Source organism: Pseudopodoces humilis, chromosome 17 (genome assembly GCF_049639895.1).
Source record: "Pseudopodoces humilis isolate 2021_Gansu_Grassland_sample_001 chromosome 17, ASM4963989v1, whole genome shotgun sequence".
NCBI lineage: Eukaryota > Metazoa > Chordata > Aves > Passeriformes > Paridae > Pseudopodoces > Pseudopodoces humilis.
In genome coordinates, this window is record NC_142216.1 from 13880837 (window position 1) to 13904607 (window position 23771).

At 46.7% G+C, this 23771-nt stretch overlaps 3 protein-coding genes across 12 annotated transcripts in view; 2 read left to right on the forward strand and 1 right to left on the reverse strand.

Annotated features, from left to right (window-relative positions):
- WWC1 (WW and C2 domain containing 1) overlaps positions 1-6271 on the forward strand; it is a 66727-nt gene extending 60456 nt beyond the window's left edge. For both annotated transcript variants that reach the window (XM_005523465.3, XM_088063593.1), the window contains exons 18-23: positions 596-743; positions 1413-1577; positions 3012-3104; positions 3955-4185; positions 4920-5041; positions 5527-6271. In XM_005523465.3, coding sequence (XP_005523522.1) covers positions 596-743; positions 1413-1577; positions 3012-3104; positions 3955-4185; positions 4920-5041; positions 5527-5593 — 826 coding nt within the window. In that variant the 3' untranslated portion in view covers positions 5594-6271. The remainder of the gene's footprint in view (positions 1-595; positions 744-1412; positions 1578-3011; positions 3105-3954; positions 4186-4919; positions 5042-5526) is intronic.
- A 662-nt stretch (positions 6272-6933) lies between these two features.
- On the forward strand, positions 6934-23587 carry RARS1 (arginyl-tRNA synthetase 1). Of its 3 annotated transcripts, XM_088063451.1 has the most exons (17): positions 6940-7007; positions 8540-8636; positions 8977-9216; positions 12161-12295; positions 12799-12987; positions 16183-16294; positions 17287-17387; positions 17807-17928; positions 18244-18364; positions 18667-18796; positions 19116-19220; positions 20062-20240; positions 20578-20687; positions 21280-21385; positions 22123-22295; positions 22840-23087; positions 23440-23587. In XM_088063451.1, the coding sequence occupies exons 3-17, from the start codon at positions 9124-9126 to the stop codon at positions 23547-23549; spliced, it is 2034 nt and encodes a 677-aa protein (XP_087919577.1). In that variant the 5' UTR covers positions 6940-7007; positions 8540-8636; positions 8977-9123; the 3' UTR covers positions 23550-23587. The 3 variants fall into 3 exon arrangements, with proteins under 3 accessions (XP_005523521.2, XP_087919577.1, XP_014108613.2); XM_014253138.2 differs by lacking the exon at positions 8977-9216 and having other exon boundaries at positions 6942-7007; XM_005523464.3 differs by lacking the exons at positions 8540-8636; positions 8977-9216 and having other exon boundaries at positions 6934-7007.
- The window catches only part of LOC102109602 (rho GTPase-activating protein 7-like), a 46064-nt gene continuing 45717 nt past the window's right edge, over positions 23425-23771 (reverse strand). For 5 of the 7 annotated variants that reach the window (XM_014253135.2, XM_088063448.1, XM_014253134.2 and 2 more), the window contains one exon: positions 23425-23556. Coding sequence is in view for 1 of the 7 variants with exons in the window: in XM_088063446.1 (XP_087919572.1) it covers positions 23527-23556 (30 nt within the window). In the remaining 6 variants the exon portion in view is untranslated. The remainder of the gene's footprint in view (positions 23557-23771) is intronic. The other 2 variants (XM_088063446.1, XM_088063447.1) reach the window with 2 other exon arrangements.

The window sequence follows — 23771 nt, forward strand, 5'->3', positions numbered from 1 at the left end:
TTGAAAATTGTCAGTAGCACTATGCTAATTTTGTTACTTGTACGGTCGTCTGTGGATGCCCTGAAAACTCCACTCTGTGGTTCAAGGCTTTGCTTGAATTTTAATGTGGCTGTTCTTCATATGGTCCAGATTCAGATTTCCTTAAAGAAGTCCAACATTTGAAATAGAAAGCAAGCCTGACCAATGGGATTGATGGAGAAGCCTGCTGTGAGGTCAAGGGAGCTGAAAAGGGTGTTAAAACAGTGCTTGAATTTTGTCCAGTAACACTTTTTAACTAAGATTTATGGCATCCTGAGAGCTCCCCTCAAGATACATTTGCCTTAAACTCAGACCACGTGGCTGAACCCTCATCTTGCTTCTTTTGAAGCCAGATCAGGATAAAGTTTTTGGTTTCATGTAATGTAGTCTTCTGATGAAGCTTCTCTCCTTTCTAAGCCTGTGTTTGTGTAATGTCAGTGGCTGCAGGGCCTGTCAGGTGTACCGGGCTGCCTTGGGGATGTGTTTCTGTCCAGCAGCTTACAGGAGGTACCTCCTGCTCCAGCACCAAAGTATTGTCCACAACAGGCCTGTTCAATGACAAAGTTGTTCCTTCCAGGCAAGATGAAGAGGTTCCTGACCTGGAAGAACAGGATGAGATCAGTGAGAATGAAGCAGAGGAGGAAGAAGAATTCTGTGTTGGAAAATCGCTGTGGGAAACAGAAGAAAGTCTGAATTCCCAGCTGCACACAGAGATAGCAGTGAAGGTACAGTCAAGAGCCTTTTGAACAGAAAGATGATTTAAGATTCCTATTTCTCAGCTGACTGGGTTGTTGCTGAGCTGAGCAAAGCTACAGCAGTTATTTGGAAGTTCATCATTGATGATTAAATTTTTATCTACCTGAAGTCTTTGTAAATAATTCTGTGTGACCATTTTGTCCCACAGTTAGTACAGCACCATTTCATGCCTTCTTTTTGCTGAATATGGAAATGGTTTCCATTAATGGGACAGTGGTTTTTACCTTGTTTAATTTTGAATGTAGCTGTAGTCAAACAGGAGTGTGCTGTACACAGCTCTCTCTGTACATTGATTTGGATCTTTGCTGCAGATGCACAAGATAATGGTCTTTCAAATCATACCTGCTCTCTGTGGGATTGCCAGGTCACAGTGATGTGTGGATCCACAGGCAAAGTCCATTGGAATCAATTGTGTTGTACAGCAATCAGTGGATGCAGAGCCCTTAGGGAGCAATCCAGTTAATGCAGCAGAGCTCCAGGAGTGAAGAGTCAGGACACACTGCATGAGAAGGGCTAAAGAATGTCTGGGTTTGAATGCAGCAAGCACAGATGTGGCACAGGTGGCTGTCACACAGCCCTGGGGGTGTGTCCTGGGCACATGGAAAGCTGGCATTTACACTGCACTGTGTGTCTTTCAGGTGGATAAAGAGACCAACACAGAGAGCCTTGCACAGTCCTCGACTGTAGTTCGTCCAAAAGACAAAAGAGCAGCAAATCCACCCCAAACTCAGTTTGTCAGGGGTAGCACCATCATCCGCTCAAAAACATTTTCCCCAGGACCACAGAGTCAGTATGTGTGTCGGGTAAGGAAAATGAAACCCTGAGCTTCTAAGTGCTTGTTTTCAGTCTGAATTTCTCACAGAAACTCAACAGTGCTTTCTTCTCTCCCCCTCTGACTTCAGAAGTTGCTCTGTCCTCACCTCCTGGACAGTATCTTACCTTGAAACTAACAGCATTAAGCACAAATTCATCAGATAGATATGTGCACATATATTTGTGGCACATGCAGCTTGTTGAGATGCCCAAACCGACCTGGAAGGGCTGCTGTAAGACAGTGATGAATAAGCTGCATATTAAACAGTTTCCTGCTGCTTGAAGTGTTCTGTGCTAACTCAGTTAGCTCTGTCCACCTGACTTCAGATCAGGTGAACATAAAATCTCTTGATAAAAATGGAAAGTACCTGATAATATCAGAAAAATAACTGTGGAAGCCTGAAAGTCATCAGTGTGCTTTGTGTGAAGGTAACTGAACATGCCATGTGTTGGGTCAGATGTCACTTCCCCTGCTTTGAAATGTTTGTTCGCAATTATTTCCTGAATTGAAGGTCAGAATAAACTATAAATATCTAATATTTTAAGTGAAATTGGCAAACAAGCAAGCAAGCACTGTCTTTCACCACATATGACCTGTCCCAAGTGGACAAGCCCGTAATACAGCTGAGCCAGATTGGCTGTGTAGGGTCTCCCTGGTTCAGAAGCAGGTGCTTCCAGAGGAACAAACCTTACTCATTCTGCAGCAGTGGCCTGTGCTTGAGTGGTACAGGTGTTGTGTCCCAGTGCACACAGATCACAGTGCCTGTTCCCCTCCTCCCCAGCTTTGAGAAGGGATATGAGAAGGGAATTGAAATTAAACCCTGCTTGAGCTGAGCTCTTTGTAAGGGTCTGCAGACAGCCACAAAACAAGGCAGGCTGTGTGTAACATGGCAAGTTTTCAGCTGATTAAACCCAGGGGGTTTACCAGATAAAACCAGGTTTACCAGGTAAACCAGGAGAGCTTTCAGATAAACTTGCCTCTTCCACCACTAGCTTAAAATACAGGTTATAGAAAAAGACAGATTAGAGAAAACAGAAATCTCTAATAAAATAGTCCAATGTTTTACATATGCTAGGAAAGATTATTATTATTGTTATTATTATTATTACTACTGCTACTACTTACAGCTTATTTTTCTGGGCTGTGTTGCCCAGCCTAGTTACTTGCACAGGAGAAGAGCAGTGGGGCAGAAGCCCATCATAGCCTAACTTAGTGTCTCTCTTTGCTCACAGCCTATTCCCAAAAAGGGACAGAGTTCAAGGCTTGTGGCAGGATCTGGCTGTGCCAGTGTGTGTGCTGTATACTCAGACTGAGGTGACAGCTGTCTGCCTTTCACAACAACCTCTGGTCTCGCTGATAGTGTGTTTATGCACTGCTTGTATTTCTTTCATGAAAAATTTGTGGGTTCCATCTTCCTTTTCAGCTGAATCGCAGTGATAGTGACAGTTCCACACTATCCAAAAAGCCCCCCTTCGTTCGGAATGCAATGGAGAGACGAAGTGTCAGAGTGAAACGGGTAAGACCATCACCACTTTTTTTTTTCCTCTAACACAGACACATGCAAAAACCAAAAAATTGTTTTAAAGGAAAAGTTTGGAATCATAAATCAGTTGTCACATGCTTTCATTCACAACCTTTTCATTGTGTGCGTGAAGTCTCTCAAGGATTCTTTGAAATATCAGATTATGACAGGAAAGTTTAAGGTGGAACTCACCTAAAACAATTAATTTAGGAAAATGGTTCCTGGTATTTTCCATCTTGTCAGAGAAGTAGCACAAACAGTTTTGCTATGTTTATTGTTGTGAGCTTCTTAAGTATTTATAATAAATTTGAGGAGCTGGAAAAGAAGATGAGGAGAACAATGTCTCAGATGCTCAGGTGACCCTTTTGTAGTGATGCCATGGCACACAATAAACCCCTGTGACCATTGTGATGGCAATCACTTAAATTCCCCAGGATACTGACACTGAGCTCCTAAGGAGATGGTTTTCTTGGGACAGCTTGTTTTTGAAACTAGCAGAAGGCAATACTGGAAAAAGCCATCACAGGTTTTTCTGCAGCACTGTGGATTCATCTGAAGATGAGACATTAAACTTAGTAGGAAGGTGTGCAAGCAAGACTTGTTTGATTTGGAGAAGCTGCCAAGGAAGAACTTGAGCAGAAGCAGAGAAATCAAAACACTTATAGATAAGACTTCCTTGAGTTCGTGGTATCTGTCTCAAGACAGACTGGAAAGCAGGATCAATAGAGATGGTTTGTGCAAAGAGAAGCATTAAAAAGATGGGTCTCATGATGTGTTGGCACTTTCTGGGTGGAGTGGTTGGGAGAGTTCTCCTCAGTGTGTTCACACACCCCTTCTCTTCCAGCCTTCAATCAAGTCCTTCAGTACAGAGCGCCTGATCCGCACCTCACTGGACCTGGAGCTGGACCTGCAGGCTTCAAAAACCTGGCACGACCAGCTGGTTCAGGAGATCTCGGTGCTGAGGGAACTGAAGGAACAGCTGGAACAAGCTCAAAGTCAGGGTGAAAAAGAGTTGCCACAGTGGGTGAAGGATGATGAGAGGTTTCGACTGCTGCTGAGGCTTGTGGAGAAACGAGTGAGTCATTCCTGCCTTGGGGTTTCGTTCCACTTGGTGGAGAAATGGAGAAATTTTGGGAAGAGGGGACTTTGGACAGTCAGTAAATGAAGTTTGAGCACTTGTTAGTCACTCTTGTCTGCCACATATGGCTCCATCAAGCTGTTAGTCCTGAGCCCTTGCATTTGCCAGCACAGAGATTTGCTGCCCTAGCAGAGGTGCAAATACGAGAAGTCACAAATGCCATCTGTTCTGCCAAGTGTGTTCCCCCAATCTGCAGGAGGTGTGGTGTGTGGTGGTTGGCACTTACTTTACCTTATTTTATATCACACCCTCTCCCATGCACAGGGCTCCTTCTCAGCTTCTGGGATTTCTCAGCACCTCTGCTGGCACCAGGCAGACACCAAGCTATGCTGGCACCAGGTGTAGGAGGGAGTTGGTGTGAGGTGCTCTTTGGAGTGCTGTCTTCTTTTGTGTGCTGATCTTCTGTCTTAAAAGATCTATCAAGAAGATACAAAGAGAGCACTGACAGAAGCAATTATTCTTACCACAGGCTTGAAGGACACCTTACAAAAAGTTCTCTCCCTTAGAATGATTAGTTGACAAGCTTCAGTTTAGCTTCTGTGGCTTGTGATTTCCAGAGTCAACAGTTTCCAAACCCCTCAGACCTGCAGCTGAAATACTGCTGTGTTTGGAGATCAGTTAGGATAAGATAATCCCTCCTGGAAACAAACAACTCTTCATTATTCATTTAGGTGCAAAATCCAGAACACAAGTGTGAGCTCAAGGCCGATAAAATGATGAGAGCTGCTGCCAAGGACGTCCACAGGCTGCGAGGGCAGAGTCGAAAGGAGCCTCTGGAAGTGCAGTCATTCAGGTAATTATAGGTAAAGGGGAGGAAAAATTGACTACTACCCTGATTTTCTGTGGATGACTGAGATGCTGATGAAGAAGACTGATCTCTGCAGAAGTAGTTAACTGTTCTGCTTAAATAAGAACTTCTGTATTTTCCTATCAGAGGTCTGACTCAGGGAAATTAGTTGCAGCACTGCACATGATCAAAGCAACCAGCATTCTCCAAGTCATTCTCCACCTGGCAACAAATTCTTTAACACACAAGCAGCCCTTCGCTTCCCTTAACAGACCCAGAAAGCAAAAAGCCCTGAGCTTTTCTGAAATAGCTTTTGGTAATGTCAGTGTTGTGGGTTTAACTCACACCTGATAAGTAAATAAAAGGTGTAGGATGTGAGAGGATGTACATCTGCTCCTGGCGGGGACAGCTGGTGGGATAAATTCTCATGTGGATGATGGACATTTCTGGCAGGATTTCTGTTGCATTTACAACTGATCATCTTTTTGCAGAGAGAAAATGGCATTTTTCACACGGCCAAGAATAAACATCCCAACGCTCTCTGCAGACGATGTGTGATCATCATAAAGTATTTGCTTTCTGGACAATTCTACAAATGCAGATTGGGTTTTGAAGTTATTTATGTGGAATTATGAAGGTACCAAGGCATTTGTATATTAGAGCTTTTGTCAGTATGTGGATGTTTTGAAGATTTTTAGGTTAAAGTTATATCATCACAGAAACCAGCATTAAAGTGACAAGATTGTATAGTTTGTATATTTAGGAATGTATTTTTGGGAAATAGAATTTTAAATAAGAACAAATGCAGCGTAAGGTGCTGTTATTCTTAAATAATGCTGTTTAGACTTTTTGTACAGCTCTACCTTTTAGAGGTTTTACTGCAATAAAATAAATTTGAAGGAACCTCACCCCTACCTTCTATGATGTTCTGCATCGGACTCTCCTCTGAGTGATGTATTTTGTACCCTGTGGGGAATGCTGGGAGCCAGCTGGGACTCCCAAGTGCTGTGAACGAATTCTCTGTGAGCTGTGAAGCATTTGTGTTTCCTGCCAGGTCATAAAAGTAGGTGTGAAGTTCAGAATACTTGCACTTTTAACATTTGTACTGCAGATCATGTCTGTAATGGGTCTGTTAAGGTAACGTGGGGAGCCCATTGAAACCACTGCTGTGGGAGGAGGGCTGCAGGTTTAAAGTCCATTTTAGGTTTTTCCAATAAAGTGACCTTTCTGGACAAATGTGCCTTCTTGCTTTTTGTCTTGAGTGGATCTTGTCATCCCCTGGCACCTAAACTGGGGTCCTTTTGTGTCTCCAGTGGGAAGCATATAGTTTTTCTCATGTCTTGTCACATGAGATGCTGTAATTGACACATTTCAGTTAAACATGGAATATCCTGAGCTGGAAGGGCGACACAAGGATCATCCAGTCCAGCCCCTGTCCCTGCACAAACCCCCCGGCAATCCCACCCTGGGCATCCCTGGAGCTCTGGCAGCCTCGGGGCTGTGCCCATTCCCTGGGGAGCCTGAGCAGTGTCCTACCACCCTCTGGGGGAAGAACCTTTCCCTGAGATCCAGCCTAAACCTCCCTGGCCCAGCTCCAGCCGTTCCCTCGGCTCCTGTCACTTGCTGGCTTTCCTCCCTGTCTGAGCATTCCCCGTGTCCATTTTGCGGAGACCTCCTGGAGACGGGACACGTTTCCAAGTGCGGGGTGGTGACAGGGAATGAGGGGCTTTGGGAGGGTGCGGGGGTGCTCTTTCGCAGTTCCCCTCAGGCCGCAGGTGTCCATGGCCGCGGCCGGCCCGGTTTCCAGGGCAGCATTCCCGGTCCCGCCGGGTCCTCCCCGCCGCCCGGGGGCGCTGCAGCCGCGGCCGCGCCCCCGCGCCCGCCTTCCGCTTCCCGCGGCTCCGGTCCCGGTTCCGGCCGCCCGAGGATGGAGGCGCGCGTGGCGCAGTCCGCGGCGAGGCTGGCGCGGCAGGTGCGGGGCCGGGCGGGGCGGGACGGCAGGGCACGGCACCGCACGGACCGGGACAGCCCCGACCGGGACAGCCCCGGGGCTCCGCGGGGCACAGGTGGCGGGCGACCCCCGAGAGCCTGCCCCGGTACCGAAGCCCGCGCGGTGCCCGGTGCTCCGGGCGGGTCGCTGGGCCCCGCGGCAGCGGAAGGTCTGTCTGGGAAGGGAAGGCGGAGAGCGGGCAGGGCTGAAAGCGCTTCCAGGGCTGCTCCCGTCTCTCCCGGGGCTGAGGGTAGGGCTGCAGCGCTGCCTCGTCTCACACCTGGGCGTGAGGGCGAGATCGTGAGAGCGTTCCAAAACAGCTTCCCGAAGAGTCAGCGGGACCCGGCCCCACACGGCCTGGTGACACCGCTCGGTTCCCGGTGCTGTGCCGTGCTCTGGCCGGGCGGGGATCACCCGGCGAGCCCAGGGGCGGCAGCAGCGCCGGCTCCGGGCCCCCGGAGCCCTGGGCAGCCAGGGAGAGCCGTGTCTCCTGTGCTGCCGGCACCCTGGCCTCCTCGAACAGCTTTACTGCAGCCATAAGGTGCTGAGGTTTGGGAAAAGATGGTGACAACCCTCTGCCTTTCAGTGACGATAATAATAGAAAATAAAAGTGCCAGGTCTGTCCGAGGCAATGACCAGTATTGACAGTAGAGTGCAGAGGCAGCTTCAGGAAAGGTTTGACTCCTCCAGGTTCACTTTTCATACCTTGCCCATTGTCTCAGGAGCATCCAGCTGAGAGGTCCTGGACCTTTTGGGTTTTTGCCTGCCACACTTGTGTGCTCTTGAGCAACTTTAGAGTGTGATTTCTGCTCACAATATATAACAGGCACTGAGATAATAAATCTGGTGGTTGAATCTCTGCAGCTCCTTCTTGCATTTGATTTTCCCTTTCTCCTTTGTTGCTAGGAGAGGAAGGCCACCTCAGGTGTTCTGGCAAGGTGGCTCTCACTTTGCTGTCACTGCTGTTAGGTCTTTAGTTCATAAGCAGATTCCAGGCACTGGAAGCAGAGCAGGAGGGATAGTGTTCAGCTCTAACTCTTGGAGGCTACAGGAGGCCATGCAGAATTACTGAGCCTCGCTCTGCCTGTCACTCCCAGCCACATGCTCCCTGTTTCCAGCTGCAGCATGCCCTGGAGCCTGTGGGGAGCCAGGCTGCACGAAAATAACCCAATAAAGAGCAAGCAGTGTGTGCTCAGCCGGCTCAGCAGGGCTTGGCAGAGTAGGAGTAGAGATAAAACTGAGCAGGAGGCAAGGAGGGGAGGGAAAGGAGGTGTTCTGCTCCCTTTGCTGTGCTCTCTCTGGCCATTTTCTCTCCTTTATGATTTTTTATTTTTCTTTTTAACATGATGGGGAAAAGCTCTGTCATATTAAGGCCCAGAGACAGACGTCTGTACAAGTTTCACGTTACCCACCTGCTCAAGTAGGGTTCCTGGAAGACAGTCTTATGTGCTAAGGGAAAATGTAAGGATTATTTTGGTCCTATTGAAAAAGCTGTAGTTTTTTTGTATTCACAGGTGAGGGGAAGATTTCTAGTACTCAGCTGAGCAAAGAGCCCTTGGAGATGTCAGCATGGCCTCATGTAATTCCCACAGCTCATGACGTGGTCATCAGGTATGACCCTTTACTGACAAGTTGTACTAGACAGTGCAGGTGCAGTAAACCAGGGCTGAACAGCAGCTTCTTCCATCCTTTTCTCAGTCTTTTAGATCAGAGTTGTATTGGCATTGTCTCCCTTCCTCACTTGGATGGTACCATGAGAGAGGAGTTGTTAGAAGGCTCCTCTGTAGTTTTGTAGTTTGTTTTTAGAAAGAATGTAGATTTCATAATATCCTCTCAATAACATCTAGCATTCACAGATCTTTGCTAGAGAATTAACTTTTTCACAGTAAAAGTGTTACTGCTGTAATAAGAGGCATTTCTGATGTAAACATCTGAAGACCGTTCTTTCCAGGCAGGCTCAGCAACATGGTTATGGCTGTGGGGTTCACAGAGTCATAGCATACCTCAAGTTGGAAGGGACCCATGGACATCAAGTCTACCTCCCCACTCCTCACAGGACTACCTAAAACTAAACCATATTGTTAAGAGCATATTCCAGATGCTTCTTGAACACTGTCAGGTTTGGCGCCACAACCAGGAGAGCCTGTTTCAGTGTACCAGCACCCTCCCAGTGAAGAACCTTCCTGAACCGGTATGAACTTCCCCTGAGACAGATTCATTTCATTTCCCTGTCTCCTGTCACTGATCACCAGAGAGAGGAGAGTGGTGAGTGGTGTTCCCTGAACAGGGGTGACCCCATTGCCAGTTTGCAGATGAAAACTGTACTCAGCTATGTGGCTGTCCCAGCCCAGATTTTGGGATCTCAGCCCCATCAGTTCTGGAACCCAGTGTACGCATTGCTGAGTTCAGGCTTTTCTGCTGGGTCATTTTGAATGAAAACTTCATTTCGTCATCAGTATAAGCTGTTGGTGAGCACAATAAAAAGGAAACTGAAATGGCAGCAGCGGTACTGGGGTAGGCAGCTAGGCCACCATGGTGAAACCTTTTGTGCTCAGTTCTCACCTGAGTAACAACATAAGGACTGCTGCTGGAACTTTCTGAAGAAGGGGAGCACTAAACAGGAGAGACAAATGTGTCAGTCTGGGGTGACACACTGGGCTTGGTCCCATCTGAAATGGTGCCATCCCAAATGCCTCCAGGTGCCAGTGCTGTGAATTTGCTGGTTTAATGCAGCCATAGGAAAAAGGTAGATGAGACTTGCTGAGCTGTGGCAGTATTTTAGAGTTTTTTATCTCCTGGCCAAATCCAAGTGATTACAGTGCTAATTGTCACCCCATAAAAGAGCTCTTAGGGCCAGATGTCTATCCAGGGGTCGGTGATTCCTGGGCACTGTGGTTCTGGTTTCTGACCATGCACATGCATAAACCTCTTTCATTGTCCTCACTTGGATTGTAACACTGTGGAAAGAAGCTCCAGTAGGTTACTGGCCATCTCACCTCCTGTGAGTCTTCCCTTTCCTTGAGTGGCCAGAGGCATTTCTGATTATGCAGGAAAATCCAACTCAGATTCCTCTTCAGTAAAGCTTGTCAGTGATCCCGAAATATTCCAACTGTTGTAGCTTTGGGGGAATCTTAGTGCAGGAGGAATACTTGTGAGCTGCTTGTTGTCTTGGACATGCAGGGACTTTAGTTTCAAAAGGAGAACGTGATTTTCTGGTTCTGGAGAATGTTTGCCTTTGATGCTGAACTCTTCTTGGGGTCTTTGAGGCCTGTCCTGAAGCTGGTGACTTCACTAGAGGGACGATAATATTGTGTGGACGGAGAATTTACAGATTATATGATAATTAGGGGTAGAAGATACCTTTGCACTTACCTTTAAAGCACGTTCTAGGCTTGGGGGGATGTGTTATGTATGTCACTGCTCTGATGTTTGTAGCAATAATGGTCACTGAAACTTACAGCAACACAACTGTGAAAACACAGTGAAATCTCTATTTTTTAATTTGAAGTGTAGATGATTTTACAAACGGGTCTATAAGTTATGTGAAATGCTACCAAATCAGGCCAGGAAGAAAAGTTGAAAATAAACAAATCTATTTGCTGTTGCTTTTATGGGGGTAGGTTTGTCTATGTATGTAAATGAGAGAAAAACTGATTTTTGGGACACCTGCCTTGGGTTTTGAAAAGAAAAGCTGAAATGGGACTATTTGAAGTGAGTTGCTTATAAGGTACAGCTGTGCTGTTCAATGATTTTAGTTGTGTAGATGCCAAACCAGAGGATTTGATAGAGCTTTGGGGTTTTTTTCTCAAAGTCCTGTTTCTTCACATCCAAACTGCAGGAAACAGCATTGTGTTCTCTGTAGCAGAGGAAACCTTGAGCTGTAACAGAAGTGGGCCATAAATTGAAGCACAACTGAAGAATGACCTCAAAAGTACTGATTTTCAGCTTGGCCCACAAATAGGCCAATCTTAAAATGGTTTTGCCTCAGATTTGTGAGCATGTGCAGTTAGTTACAGCAACATTCCTGGAAGCTGTTGTTCAGGTGGACAAACAAGACCAAGAAATTCAACGGCCCAGTTTTTTCCCTAATTAAATAGTCTGATTGTTTCAAGAGCAACAAAGTAAATGAACCCTTTTTTTATAAGGTTTGGTGGCCTACAGTAATAGCCTGAGCTGCATCCTGCTGTGGAAGTGCTGACAGAGGAGAGCCTGGATGGGGGAGCCAAGGGGGTGACAAGCCAGGGTGGGCAGTGCTCTCTGCCTCCCTCCATAGCAGCACCAAGTCTCTCAAACCTTCAGTAGCCTCCAGGATTCTGTGTCAGAGCCAGCTTTGTGGCTCAGGGCACAAAGCCTGTTATGGGGGAGGACAAAAGATGGACAACAGAGATGAAACTACAGCTATTTGGTTTCTTTAGGGCGTGAGGTGAGGAAGATTCCTGCTCCTTGCAGCAGCTTCGAATCATTTTGATGCTGGCAAATTTGTCTGAGTCGGGGCTGTGAAGTCTAGTGGGACACTGGGAAGTTTGTTTGGAACAGATTCCCAAGTGCTCCTGAATGCCTTGTGTCAGTTTTAAGAGAGGAGACATACATTTCCTTCCTAGACAGGGCGGGAGAGGTTGTGTGGCCAGGTGGAAGTGAGTGCACCCTGCAGAAATGCCCCTGTGGAGCAGCACACTACTTCTGGCATTCCTGTCTGTAGGTAGGGTTTGAGCTTGCTGGGGTTGTGTGAATGGTCGTGGTTTCCTCTTCTGAAACTGGCCTGTGAGATGGTGAAACAGGCTGAAGGAGGCTTTAGGGATTTTTGAGTCAAATCATTTGATATCTTTGTTAAAAAACCTGGAAAAAGTGCTTATTTAGGGAATATCTCATTAGTATGTCCTGTTGTCTTTCTTGTACTTATGTCTTGATATTAGTGAAACTTTTCTCACTGCCTTTTTGAAGGAGTGTTTCAGAATCCTTGTTTTTCACACCAGTAGAAACAATCTTCAAATATTAATTGTTTGGAATTATTCAGTTTACATGTAGCTGCTGTTACCTTTACAAGGCAAACTAGCAATGTGCCCAAGATCTTGCAGCTCCTCACCTCCTGTCCCCTCTCCAGGAATTATTGTGTGACAACTCAATTTGCTTTTCAGGAAAACGAGATCAAGTTGTTAACTGCAGAAATTGAGCGTCTGAAGAACTTTGGGTGCTTGGGAGTCTCCCCGAGTTTGGAAGGGTTGCGAGACGAAAACGCAAAACTCAAGTACCGGTTAAACTTCCTTAAGAAGGTAAGGGAATAAAGAGTTATTTTGTACCATGTGGCTTTTGTTCTCATTAGGACAAGCTAAATAAATGGTGTGAGTTTGTTACAGCTCTGACATGTGGCAGCATGCTTGTTCTGCATTCTGACACCTTAATTAATGGTACATCAGATATTTCTTGGTTCCTTAAAGAGAAACCTGTTTTATGGAAAAAGTCAGTAGGTTAATAAGCCCACATGGTCATGTCTTGGGCAGTCCTCAACCAGTTGGCCCAGCTGAGGTCTATCCCAGGCTCACCAGCACAGGTGTGAGAAGTAATGCAGCCATGCAGTCAGGAGAAGGTTTGTGCTGGGAGGTTCAGCAGGAGAATCATATGGTTTTTATGTTGTATATGTTGCTCCTGTGCCTGGAGGTGTCAGCCAAATCTGTCAGCTGTGCTTTGCCAGGCAGCCAAGAAGAAAAGTGGGATGTAACAGCTCCTCAGATGTTGTGAATTTAGCCTTCTGGATTTTGGTGGTTTTCTTTTTCAGAGCCTTCAAGAGGAAAGAAATAAATCAACCAAAAGCATGGTTAATATCAACAGCTGTCTCCAGGAGATCTTTGGAGCTGCCATTCAGGCTGCCTACCCAGACTTAGAAAACCCTCCTCTGGTGGTGACACCAAGTCAGCAGCCCAAATTTGGGGACTACCAGTGTAACAGTGCCATGGGCATATCACAGGTAAATGATGTAAGCAATCTCAACAAAGAAGCAAAAACAGGGATGTTGTCTTTTGGAAGGTACGGGATAGACAACACAGTGAGAGTTGCAATGTGAGACTTGTTCTGGGCTTGCTGCAGGTGCCTGGGCTGAGAATTGAGTGAGTATTTAATGCATTTTAAGGGAAGCATTGGCCTTTACAGAGCTGGCCTTAAAACCTCTGTTCAGGTGCCTGGTATGAGAGAGTTAACGTGTGTGACACAGAAAAACTGCTCGGTTCGTGGGATCTAAATCAAATCAGGGTTTAAGTGCTGCATCGATTTACTAATGATGTGCAATTAACTACCAATTAGTGAGTTGTATGTTTGGAACTGAAAACAGCAAAACAATAAATCACGATTCTGGAGAATTGCAAAATGTTGAGAAACACCTGCATATCTCTAACCGCTCTTCTCCAGAGCCAGGAAGGTGTAATATCCCCACGTTTGTGTGCACATACCCCCTTCTCACAAGGCAGGTGACAAAGGGGCATCTCCAGTTTCCCTTCTTGGCTCACACCTCACATTGCTATGGGTGCTATGGCTTCCTCCTGCTCACAGACACACATGGCAAAGCAAAGGGGCCCAGGTGCTGCTCTGTGTGCTCTGTTCAGTTTGGATACCTGTGTCTTACATCCCAAACTGCCCTCCCTGAGCTCCAGCCAGAAGAAACTGGGCATTGCCAGTCCTGGGCGTGCTCAGGAAGCACCTTCTGAGAGCCCAGCCAGGTGTGGATTGCTGCTTGGGCACTACCCTTCCCAGTCCTCTGGCTCAGTCCTTTGTTTAAATCTCTTGTTAAGTCCCTGGGTACAGGGAGTCTGACTAAAGAGGACCCAAATGGAATCAGAGAGACTTCAGCAGTTGCTCAGCCTGCTCAGTGGGCTGGGACTGTGCTGAAGTAAATCCAGGAGGTGTGGGAGAAAGAAGGTAGTGTGTGCTAGCTTACGTGCTGAAGCGGCCAAACTTTTAGCGCAGTGATGTCTTTGGGTGACTAAGTAGACACTTTGTAATTACAGATCTTATATTTGGCAATCTAAACAGAAAGAACTCCTTTTTCGTGTCCTGTTGTCAACTCACCTTTTTTAACCATTTAGACTGGTAGTTTTGACACTGAACTTGCACTGCCCCTCACGGAGCTCTGCTGTCCCAGGCTGTCCCGGTACAAGGAGCGTGACTGGGGCAGCACGGACACAATACGTGCCAGGCAGCAGGCTCTGGGCTGCAGTGCCAGGAGGAAACAGCCCTCCCACATCCCGTGTCTCCCCTCGGTCTCATTAGCATATTGTGACTGTGCTGCTGCCCTGGGTGACTGCACTGACACGGGATTCAGGGCGCTGCCACTTCTCTGACCGCCGCGTTACCCCAATTAAGTCGCGGTTGGGATTCTCGAGCAGTCCAGGCCAGTGCCGACGTGGTTCACATAACTCGGTGTCTGAACGGTCTCCTTCCAGCCAGCTTTCAGTTCCAGGTTGTCAGCTGTGGTGGTGAATAAGGGTTCCTAGTGCTGGGCTTGGCTGTGGAGTTTGTTACCTGGGCAGGCTTGGCTGTGCTCACACAGGCAGTGTGTCAGCACGGCAGAGCCAGGGGATGACAGCAGCAGGTTGGGAACTTTCTGTCAGCCTGTTTTAGGGGCTTGGCTGTGGTGCAGGTCTTGCCAGGGTGTCCCCTGGGCAGAGCTGACACGGGTCAGGGTCACTGGGACTGCCAGCGGAGCGGGAAGTGCCCTGACTGGGGCAGCACTGGTACGTGCCAGGCAGCAGCCTCTCCCTGCCGGTGCGCTGATGTGGAAGGGACCCTCACAAATGCCTGTTGTTTTCCTGGGAGCTCATTAGCATATTAATGCTTGGGGTTTCAGCCAGGAGCTCTGCTTGCTCCTTAGAGTAACAGGAGTGTGGTAACCATTTCTGGAATGGTTCAGATAACATGCCTGTAATCTGGTGTAATGTGCCCATAATCTGGGTTTGCATTTATTTTTCCTGTAGTTTGCACTTTGAGTAGCTCTAAAGCTACTGAGGTTTGCTTTTCATGCCCTTTTTAAGCCTTTTCCATTTTGTAAGGATCCTGTGTATGACAGGTTAAACAGAAGACTGTAACTATAGTAGAAATACATTTTAGAGCAGACTGCAAATTAGCAAATACAAGCAGTGAGCGTAAATTCTGAGTTGACAAAGAGGTACAACGTCTTCGTGGCCTCAGTGGGATTGTTTTAAACACATCACAGTAATACTGGAAAATCATGTGCTCAGAAACAAATACTTGTGGTAATTTTATACAAGTGTGAATGTAGTGTTTTGCAAGGGATGGGTTGAGCTAGCTTACAGAATACTCCTAAAGGATGTTTTTGTAAGATTTGCAAAAAGCTTCGTGAGAAGATGCTTTGGGAATGGACAGGGAAGTTGTGTGCTTGGACTAGGTGATCTTCAAAGGTGTGTTCCAGCTCAAACCACTCTGATGCTATCTGATGTGTCCTGTTCTTTGAGTTCCTCACAGTGGGCTGCTCATGTCTCCAGGGAAAATGAGAGCTACTTTAACAGCAGTTTCTCTGATGCTCTTTGAAGAAAATTGGGTAGTGCTGGGATTAACTTTGTTTGCTTGGGTTGTTGGATTCTATTTATTTATTCACTTATTAATCTATTCACTTATTTATTTATTAAGCTCGAGACTAAGACAGGGCTGAAGGCAGTTTGCTTTGGTTGTGTTTAATCATAAATAAACAGACCTGCTCTGAAACCACACTCAGCATCTGCTGGAGGCACAGTTGAGAACTTCAAATGTGAATGCTGGCATAGCTGAGGACACCCATGAGACTGATCAACAGGATTGTGTAGCACTGAAGGACTTTGCCAGCTATGTTGATTTTTAGAGGGTTTGTCCCTTTTACTAGCTTAGAGAAATAGAAATTTGCCAAACCGCTTAGCAGATTTTGAAAAATAGCCTGGGAGACTTTCTTCTGACATAGGGACTGCTCTGAGGAGAAGGAGGTAAACATGTTTGGTCCAGTTAGGTTTATGATCTAATCTGTAAAATTTGCTAGAGATGTTTCTCTTTGTGTGTATCTCTGTATTATGAAGCTAAAGGACCATGAGGATGTTTCAGTGCCTCAGTATCTGTGCTCTCCGTTTTGCTCTCTAGAATGTTTCAGAGGATTGAATTTTACTTGATCTTTGTTGTGTTCCAGATACTGCTCAAAACTAGGGAACAGAAGGTGATCCCACGAGAAATAGCAGAGAAAATAGTAAAAAATATCCCTGCCAATGAATGCATTGAGAAGGTTGAAATTGCTGGTCCTGGTAAGATAATTTCATTTTACAGACTTTGTATATCTTAAAGCAAAAAGGGCAGTTTATATAGTGAGAGGAAGCAGAGTTGAGTTCTACTGTTTTGTGGTTTAAAACTCCAGTTTCACAGTGAATTAGCTTCTTCTGTCTTGGTAAGCTTTGTAGCACTCAGACTTGTGCAGCAGCAGAAAATCTGCTTCTGCCTTAGAATTGGCAGGTATGATCATGAGCCCTTTAATTAGCAATTTTTCCACTGATCCTTAAGGGACCAGCTTTTCCTCTTTCAATACTGGTGATGGGAATCAAGCCACAGTCATGGAATCACAGCAAAAATCAACAGCCCTTTTCACTGTTGCTTGCATGGAGAGGAGACGTTGTCCTCTGAGAACTGAGAGGCTGGAGTAGCATGGAGTTTATTAATTATTGCATTTGTTTTGTCCCTGTGACCCAGGGAAAAATACAAGAGCTCGTACTCCTTAGAACTTCAGCATAAACACAAAAATCCCATGGCTATGCCCCCTTCCAGGGCTGGGGCTTGTTCACTGCCTCTATGAAATAAGAGAAGTAAAACAATGTCATACCATGAGCATAAATCATTCTAGATGAAACTATATGTTTTAGGATATTAATTTTTAAAAAAGATAAAGCAGGATTTGGTTTTGCATTCTGGAAACCAAATTATTTATTTTCTCACAAAAAATTGCTTCTGTAAATTCATCTTTGAGTGACAGTGTACAAAAAGGAGTTAGGTCAATGCTGTAGCTTGCGGCATGTGACTCCTGCAGTAACAGCTATAGTGGTGTGAACAGACTCTTCTAATCTGGGAACAAACATTGTCTTCAAGTGACAGCTTTGTTGTCCTGTGACTGAAAAATGTTTTGTCAAGCTGACTTCATGTGCTCTTGTGCTTGATGCATGAAAACAGAAATCCAGGGGGAAGGAAACAAAGTGTTTTAAGGTGCTTCTGCAGCCCCAGCACTCATTGCTGATTTTTTCCTGCAAAGGTTTTATCAATGTCCACTTGAGAAAGGATTTTGTGTCGAAGCAGCTGAGCAGTTTATTGATCAATGGAGTTCAACCACCAGCTATTGGCAAAAGGAAAAAGGTACAGCAGTAAGCACACAGCCATCTTGCTACAGGGGAAATGTTCTGGACTGCAGGTAGCTTTGAAATTCCCCCCTGGAGGGATGTGCTGAGCAGATGTCCACATCAGCAGGTTGTTAGAGCAGAGTATGTGGGATGTGGCATAGGAACCGGGGACCATGGGGTAGGTCACCTGTACTTGCTGTGGTCTCTGGTGGCTGAGGGACAGGGCTCCTTGGGGGTGGGGGTTGTGCCCAGGTCAGTCTGGGAGTGATCCCTGACCCTCAGCTGGGCTGCAGCAAAGCTCACTCTGATGTTCCCTGCTGAGGGTCAGCAGAGATGATTCTCGTTCCCCCTGTTCCCCCTAACAAAACCCAGATCAAATACACGAGGTGTGGTAATGGCCTTTTATTCATGTGTTCCTTTGGTTCTGTGCCCAAGGTGGTGGTGGATTTTTCCTCCCCCAACATTGCAAAGGAGATGCACGTTGGCCACCTGCGCTCTACCATCATCGGGGAGAGCATGTGCCGGCTCTTCGAGTTTGCGGGTTATGATGTTCTGAGGTGAGACTCCAGGGCTGGCTGTAGTGGGCTTGCTGGGCTGTTTGTGCAGTCCCTGTCTCTCTTCTGCTCTGTATTGGCTTAGTTTATAACCACACAGCAAATAACCCTTTATGGGTAGTAGATACTAAGCTGAGCAAGTGTAGCAGGGTTAGGCATCAAGGGCAGCAGCAGCTTCAGTGCAGTGAAATTGGGGAGCTTGCTTTGTTTGAGTTTCTGGTATTATGTGTGTTTCTTTTAGAATATATATTTTTGAAATGTGTGTATCTTAAAGTATATGTTTAAGAGATGATTATTGTTCTCTTTAATTGTTCCAAGGTTGAACCATTTAGGGGATTGGGGTACCCAGTTTGGAATGCTCATTGCTCACCTCCAGGACAAATTTCCAGATTACTTAACTGTTTCTCCTCCCATTGGGGATCTCCAAGCTTTTTACAAGGTATGTGTAGCAGATAAGTGTGATGTTTATGTCAGCATCTGAAAGGCAGATTGAGGAGCTTTACAAATTGCAGCATAGTTTCGGAGAAATAAAAGAATCAAGTCGCTGTTATTATTGCAATAACCAGCCATGGTGGGGTGAATTGTGGTATCTGGTATTGAGCTGTCTGTATGGGGCACAGTCAAAGGCCTTTGTAAGCACACGGCCTTTCTGTCTTGAGGTGAGCATGCTTAGAGAGCCTGTCAGGAGTCCTGGTTTGTTTCAGGGGAGAAAGCAGTGCTTTTCCACACATTTCCCTGCAGGAATCCAAGCGGAGGTTTGACACAGAGGAGGAGTTTAAGAAGCGAGCCTACCAATGTGTGGTGCTGCTGCAGAGCAAAAACCCCGACTTCATTAAAGCCTGGAATCTCATCTGTGACGTGTCACGCAGAGGTGACTGCCACATCTGGAATCATGTCTCAGCAGTAGAACAGTGTGGCTTTCCTCACTTTGAGCACACCCTTCTGTTTACTCCTGAAAATCAATGCCACACTGCTAAAAGAAGCTGAAAGCAAAAAGCCAGTACAACCAAAGTACTGGGTTGTGTTATGTGGAGACTTTCAGCTAAATCTTTTGTCTCCCAAGTTGTAGTCTGATGGCTTGACCAAGAGATGGATAATGCTTTTTGGGCCTTGCTGTACCCACTGGTAAACATTCCACTGGTTCGCACTGTGTGCTTTTAATGTAAGTTTTTCGTTCTGTTTCTCTCAAGAATTCCAGAAAATCTACAACTGTTTGGACATCACAATCACAGAGAGAGGGGAATCCTTCTACCATGAGATGATGAAAGACATTGTGAAAGAATTTGAAGATAAAGGTGAGGCTTTTGGTCTCAGGTCAGAAGCAGCTGTGAGGATGAGCATGGTAACCTCAATCCTATTCAGCAGAGCTTAGGGCTGATGCTTTTCAAGTTGCATCTTCCCCACCTTTGCTTTTTTTCTCAGCCACATTTCCTAGGAGGCTTTTCCTCATTCCAGAAAGCCTGAATCTTTCTTGCTGACATCAAAAGCAGTTTGTCTGTGATATTTGTAGGCAGTAGCACAGAGTACTACTGGAATTTATTGTATTCTGACTAAACAGTCAGGGAGCAATATATGACAGACTTCCTAGTCTTAGAGTTGTGACTGTGTGGGAACTTTGAGAAATCTTTGTGAAGACAGTGGGATCATGTTGACTTTGAAACTGACAAGAAGCCAAATGCAGCATAAAAAGTCTCTGGTTTTATGTGTTCCTGTCTGGATTTTGCAGTTCTTGAGCCTCACCATCTGAAGCATTCTGACTGTCTCACCTCAGAAGCACCCTGTACAGAGTCCTCATCACACCTCTGTAGCATTTCTGTTGCTTTTAATGCCATATTTTGCGATGGGTTTGTGGTTGTACAGGCAGATCTGGATGCAAGTGATGGGAGTTTTTGAATTAGGTCTTTCCTGGTAAGGCCACATTTATACAGATCTGTTTCCTTGGGTGTCGTTCTGGAAGTGCTGTACAGAATGGGACTTGTGTTGACACCGGAGTTCTCATGTAGGTCTTTTCGTATTTTTGATTATGTGAGTGTGTGGCCTTTTCTTCCTGGTAGCAGCAGGGAAGGGAAGTGTTGCTGCTGGCCCAGAACCTCCCTGTTGTGATTCAACACAGAATGTTTTTCATTGCTTATGCAGGATTTGTCCAGGTTGATGATGGCCGGAAGGTGGTGTTCGTCCCGGGTTTCCCCGTCCCACTGACAATCATGAAATCGGACGGAGGTTACACCTATGACACATCAGACTTGGCTGCTCTGAAGCACAGGCTGTGTGAAGAGAAGGGTGACATCCTTATCTACGTTGTTGATAGTGGCCAGGTGAGTTCAGCATCCTCTGCTGTAACTGAAGGTGCTGGTCAGCACAAAGTGTGTGAAATGATGGATGCAGCAGTAACACAGGTAGAACACCACAGGGTCTTTAGTGTGATTGGTATATTTACTCCTTATCTGAGCAGTGATGGGAATTTGCCTGTTGCTGGTTCTGTAAAGCTGGAAAACTCTTGGAAAGGTTGGACTTTTCAAGGCAGAATTTGTAAAGCTGGAAGCATTTTAAGTCTTATTGTGAGAGCATTGTTGTGAATAGGATAAAGCTGTGAAGAAACTGCACTTGGAGGAATGGATTAAGAACCAGTTGCTGGTGTTTATTTCCTTGCAGTCTGTGCATTTCCAAACAGTGTTTGCAGCTGGACAGATGATTGGCTGGTATGATCCCAAAGTCACCAGAGTGGCCCATGCTGCCTTTGGAGTGGTGCTGGGAGAAGACAAGTAAGTGTCTGGGTGTACTTTTTCTTCTGTCTGTGCTCTCATTCATTGACAAGTACATATGTGGCACACAAAAAAAAAACAAAACAAAAGAAAGCACTGCATCCTATGCTATTACCCATAACTGTGTCATTGTGTTCTGTGTCATTGTCCTTGATCCACACAGTCACTGCTGCTGTGGTCACATTCCCTCTCGAGCCTGGCTTCTGCTGCCTGACATTTGGCCAAGGGGTACTTGGATTGGCTGGTGGAAGCTGATGTAGGTACTGGGAGATGGCAGTGGTAAAGACCATGATTTTCATTACTTTCCATCTCCTTCATGGTAGATGAAACAAAAATTGGGAGGTCTAGTACTGGTATTGTGTGCTGCTTAATGTCTGCAGCTGTACAGTTCTGACTGTTGAATTCTTCCTGGCCATTCCTGCTGACCATGCTGTGGGCACTCTCTCACTTTTGGAGCTGTCCATGTCATGGCAATTCCTTCAATACAAAAGGATTTGCCATGTGCTTTTTTGCCAAGCTTGCTGGGCAGTAGGCAGAGGGTGGAAGTGTTTTGCCTCTTATGCAGGTGGTGATTTTGGCTGTGTGTTTTCAGGAAGAAGTTCAAAACTCGTTCAGGGGACACGGTGCGTCTCATAGACCTTCTGGAGGAAGGGCTGAAACGAGCCATGGACAAGCTGAAGGACAAGGAACGGGACAAGGTAGTTGTGATATATTGCTACTCTTTCCTGAGAACTTCCCAAATGTGTTCACAGACTTACTGTCTGCAATGCTTAATGAGATTTCTGTCAGTCTTGCTTCTTGATGGCCTGCAGAGGACTGGACAGTGTGGGTCATGGAATGTAACAGAAGGACCAAACTCTGTCCAAGCACGGTGTGAGGCAGTGTAATTGGGAAGTGTAGTGTAGGGTGAAAGTGAGAAGCCCCTTTTCAATCAGGAACACAAGGAAGCAAGGGAAAAAAAAAATCCACCTTGAAAATCTCTAAAGGGCTCATAGGAGTTAGGCACAAAGTGCTGCTTTGCCCTGCTGCCACCATTCCAGCAGAGAGGGGTTTGCAAGTGTTTGGATTGACCAAAATGCAAAATGTAAGAGTAGGAGGACCAGCATTTGTTCCCTGTACATGCAGTTTGTAGGAAGCAGGAGCAGAGCACATCACACTTGGCAGGTTGTGGGACACAGAGGTCCTGTGGGCTGTCAGAAGAGGGAGTCAGCCCTAACCTGAGCAGGGCTGTGGTGCCAGTGGATTGCAGGAGAAGTGAGGGGTGGGTGTGGGGTTGTCTGGTGCCCTGAAGCAGAGAGGTGTGTGTGAACTGAGCACCAGGTGGGTAAATCCCCTCAGCAGCCTGGGCTTTCCTTCTGAGCCCTGGTGAGAGGCCAGGGCTGTGTGTTGTGCTCATTCTTCCTCTTGACTGTTGCCTGTTTCGAAATCGCACCAGGTCCTGACACCAGAAGAGCTGAAAGCTGCCCAGACATCGGTGGCTTTTGGATGCATTAAATATGCAGATCTGTCCCACAACAGACTCAATGATTACGTGTTCTCCTTTGACAAGATGCTGGATGACCGGGGGAACACAGCTGCCTATCTGCTCTATGCCTTCACACGGATCAGGTGCGTGGGGTGCAGGAGCTGCTGCCCTCTGCATCTGTGTCACAAAGGGACATGTGGACAAAGGGGTGACAGTCATGTCAGTGCTGTTGGGGGTGTTTGGTAAGAGAAGCCAGCCACACTGGTATGCACCACAGACTAGATTTTGTCATTGCACACGATGTGTCCAGTGCCACCTGAAACAGCTCCTCTGTGTGACACACAGCCCAGGGAGGACACTGTGGGAGTTGCTGGTAAGCAGAGGATTTAGGTGGTTGGAAAAGGATGCATCTTTGTTCCAGCAGCTGGTCAGTTCAGGTATTGTCACACCTGTTTTTCTGGCACCCTGAGCCCCAGTTTGCTTGGCAGTGTCAGGTGTCCTTGCTGATGCAGGTGCCTGGAGCCCATTCCTCCCTGTTCCTCTGCCGTGTCCTCTTTGGTCTGGTCACCCAGGACTGGGCAAGGGAGGCCATCAGCCCTGATCTAGGCCAGACAGGTGGCCAGGCTGGGCCTGGGCAGGCTGGGCAGTGGGACCCTCACAAGCAGACTCTGTTTTGGACCATTCCAGGGCAATTGCTCGCCTGGCCAATATTGATGAACAGATGCTGCAGAAGGCAGCCAGAGAGGAGTTGCTTGTCCTTGACCATGAGAAGGAGTGGAAGCTGGGCAAGTGCATCCTGAGGTTTCCTGAGATCCTGCAGAAGATCCTGGAAGACTTGTTATTGCACACACTCTGTGATTACCTGTATGAGCTGGCCACCACCTTCACCGAGTTCTACGACAGCTGCTACTGTGTTGAGAAAGACAGGCAGACTGGTGAGTGTTGGCCATGGGGTGCTGTGTGTTCCTGTGTCACATCCTCTGGTGTTACAGCCATCTCCAGGGTGTTATTCTTTGTTGGAAAGGCTGTTGTCACACTTCTGTGTCCATGTAGGAGGACTGACAGAGACTGGCAGAGCCTGTGTTGTCACTGAGCAGGAAGGCTGAGTAGAGCTGGGAGCAGTCAGGCACCTGGAAACAGGAGGGGTGGTCAGTCTGCCTGGCTTTCGGGGAGCAGGAAGGGTCCCATGTGCCAGTCCAGGGCCTGGTTTTGGGCGGAGGGGTTTCCCCTGGGGAAGGTACTGTTGTTCTGGGCAGCTACTCCAGCTCCTCTGTCTGTGTTTTCCAGGCCAGATTGTGAAGGTGAATATGTGGAGACTGCTGCTGTGTGAAGCCACTGCCACCGTCATGGCCAAAGGATTCGACATCCTGGGGATTAAGCCTGTGGAGAGGATGTAGCAGTTCCCTGTGGAATGACAATAAAGGGACTAAACAACTGGAGTTGTCTCTGTCTGTTGGAGTGGGGTTGTGGTAAGGGAAAAAAAGTAGAGGGGGAGGGAAGAGAAGAGAAAAGGAGTGTGGCTTCAGCAGCTGCAGATACAGAGGCACACAAGTGGCTGTGAGCTTAGCTCAGAGCAATTCTTGGTGCAGGAGCCAAAACCTATGAACTCAACACCCAAG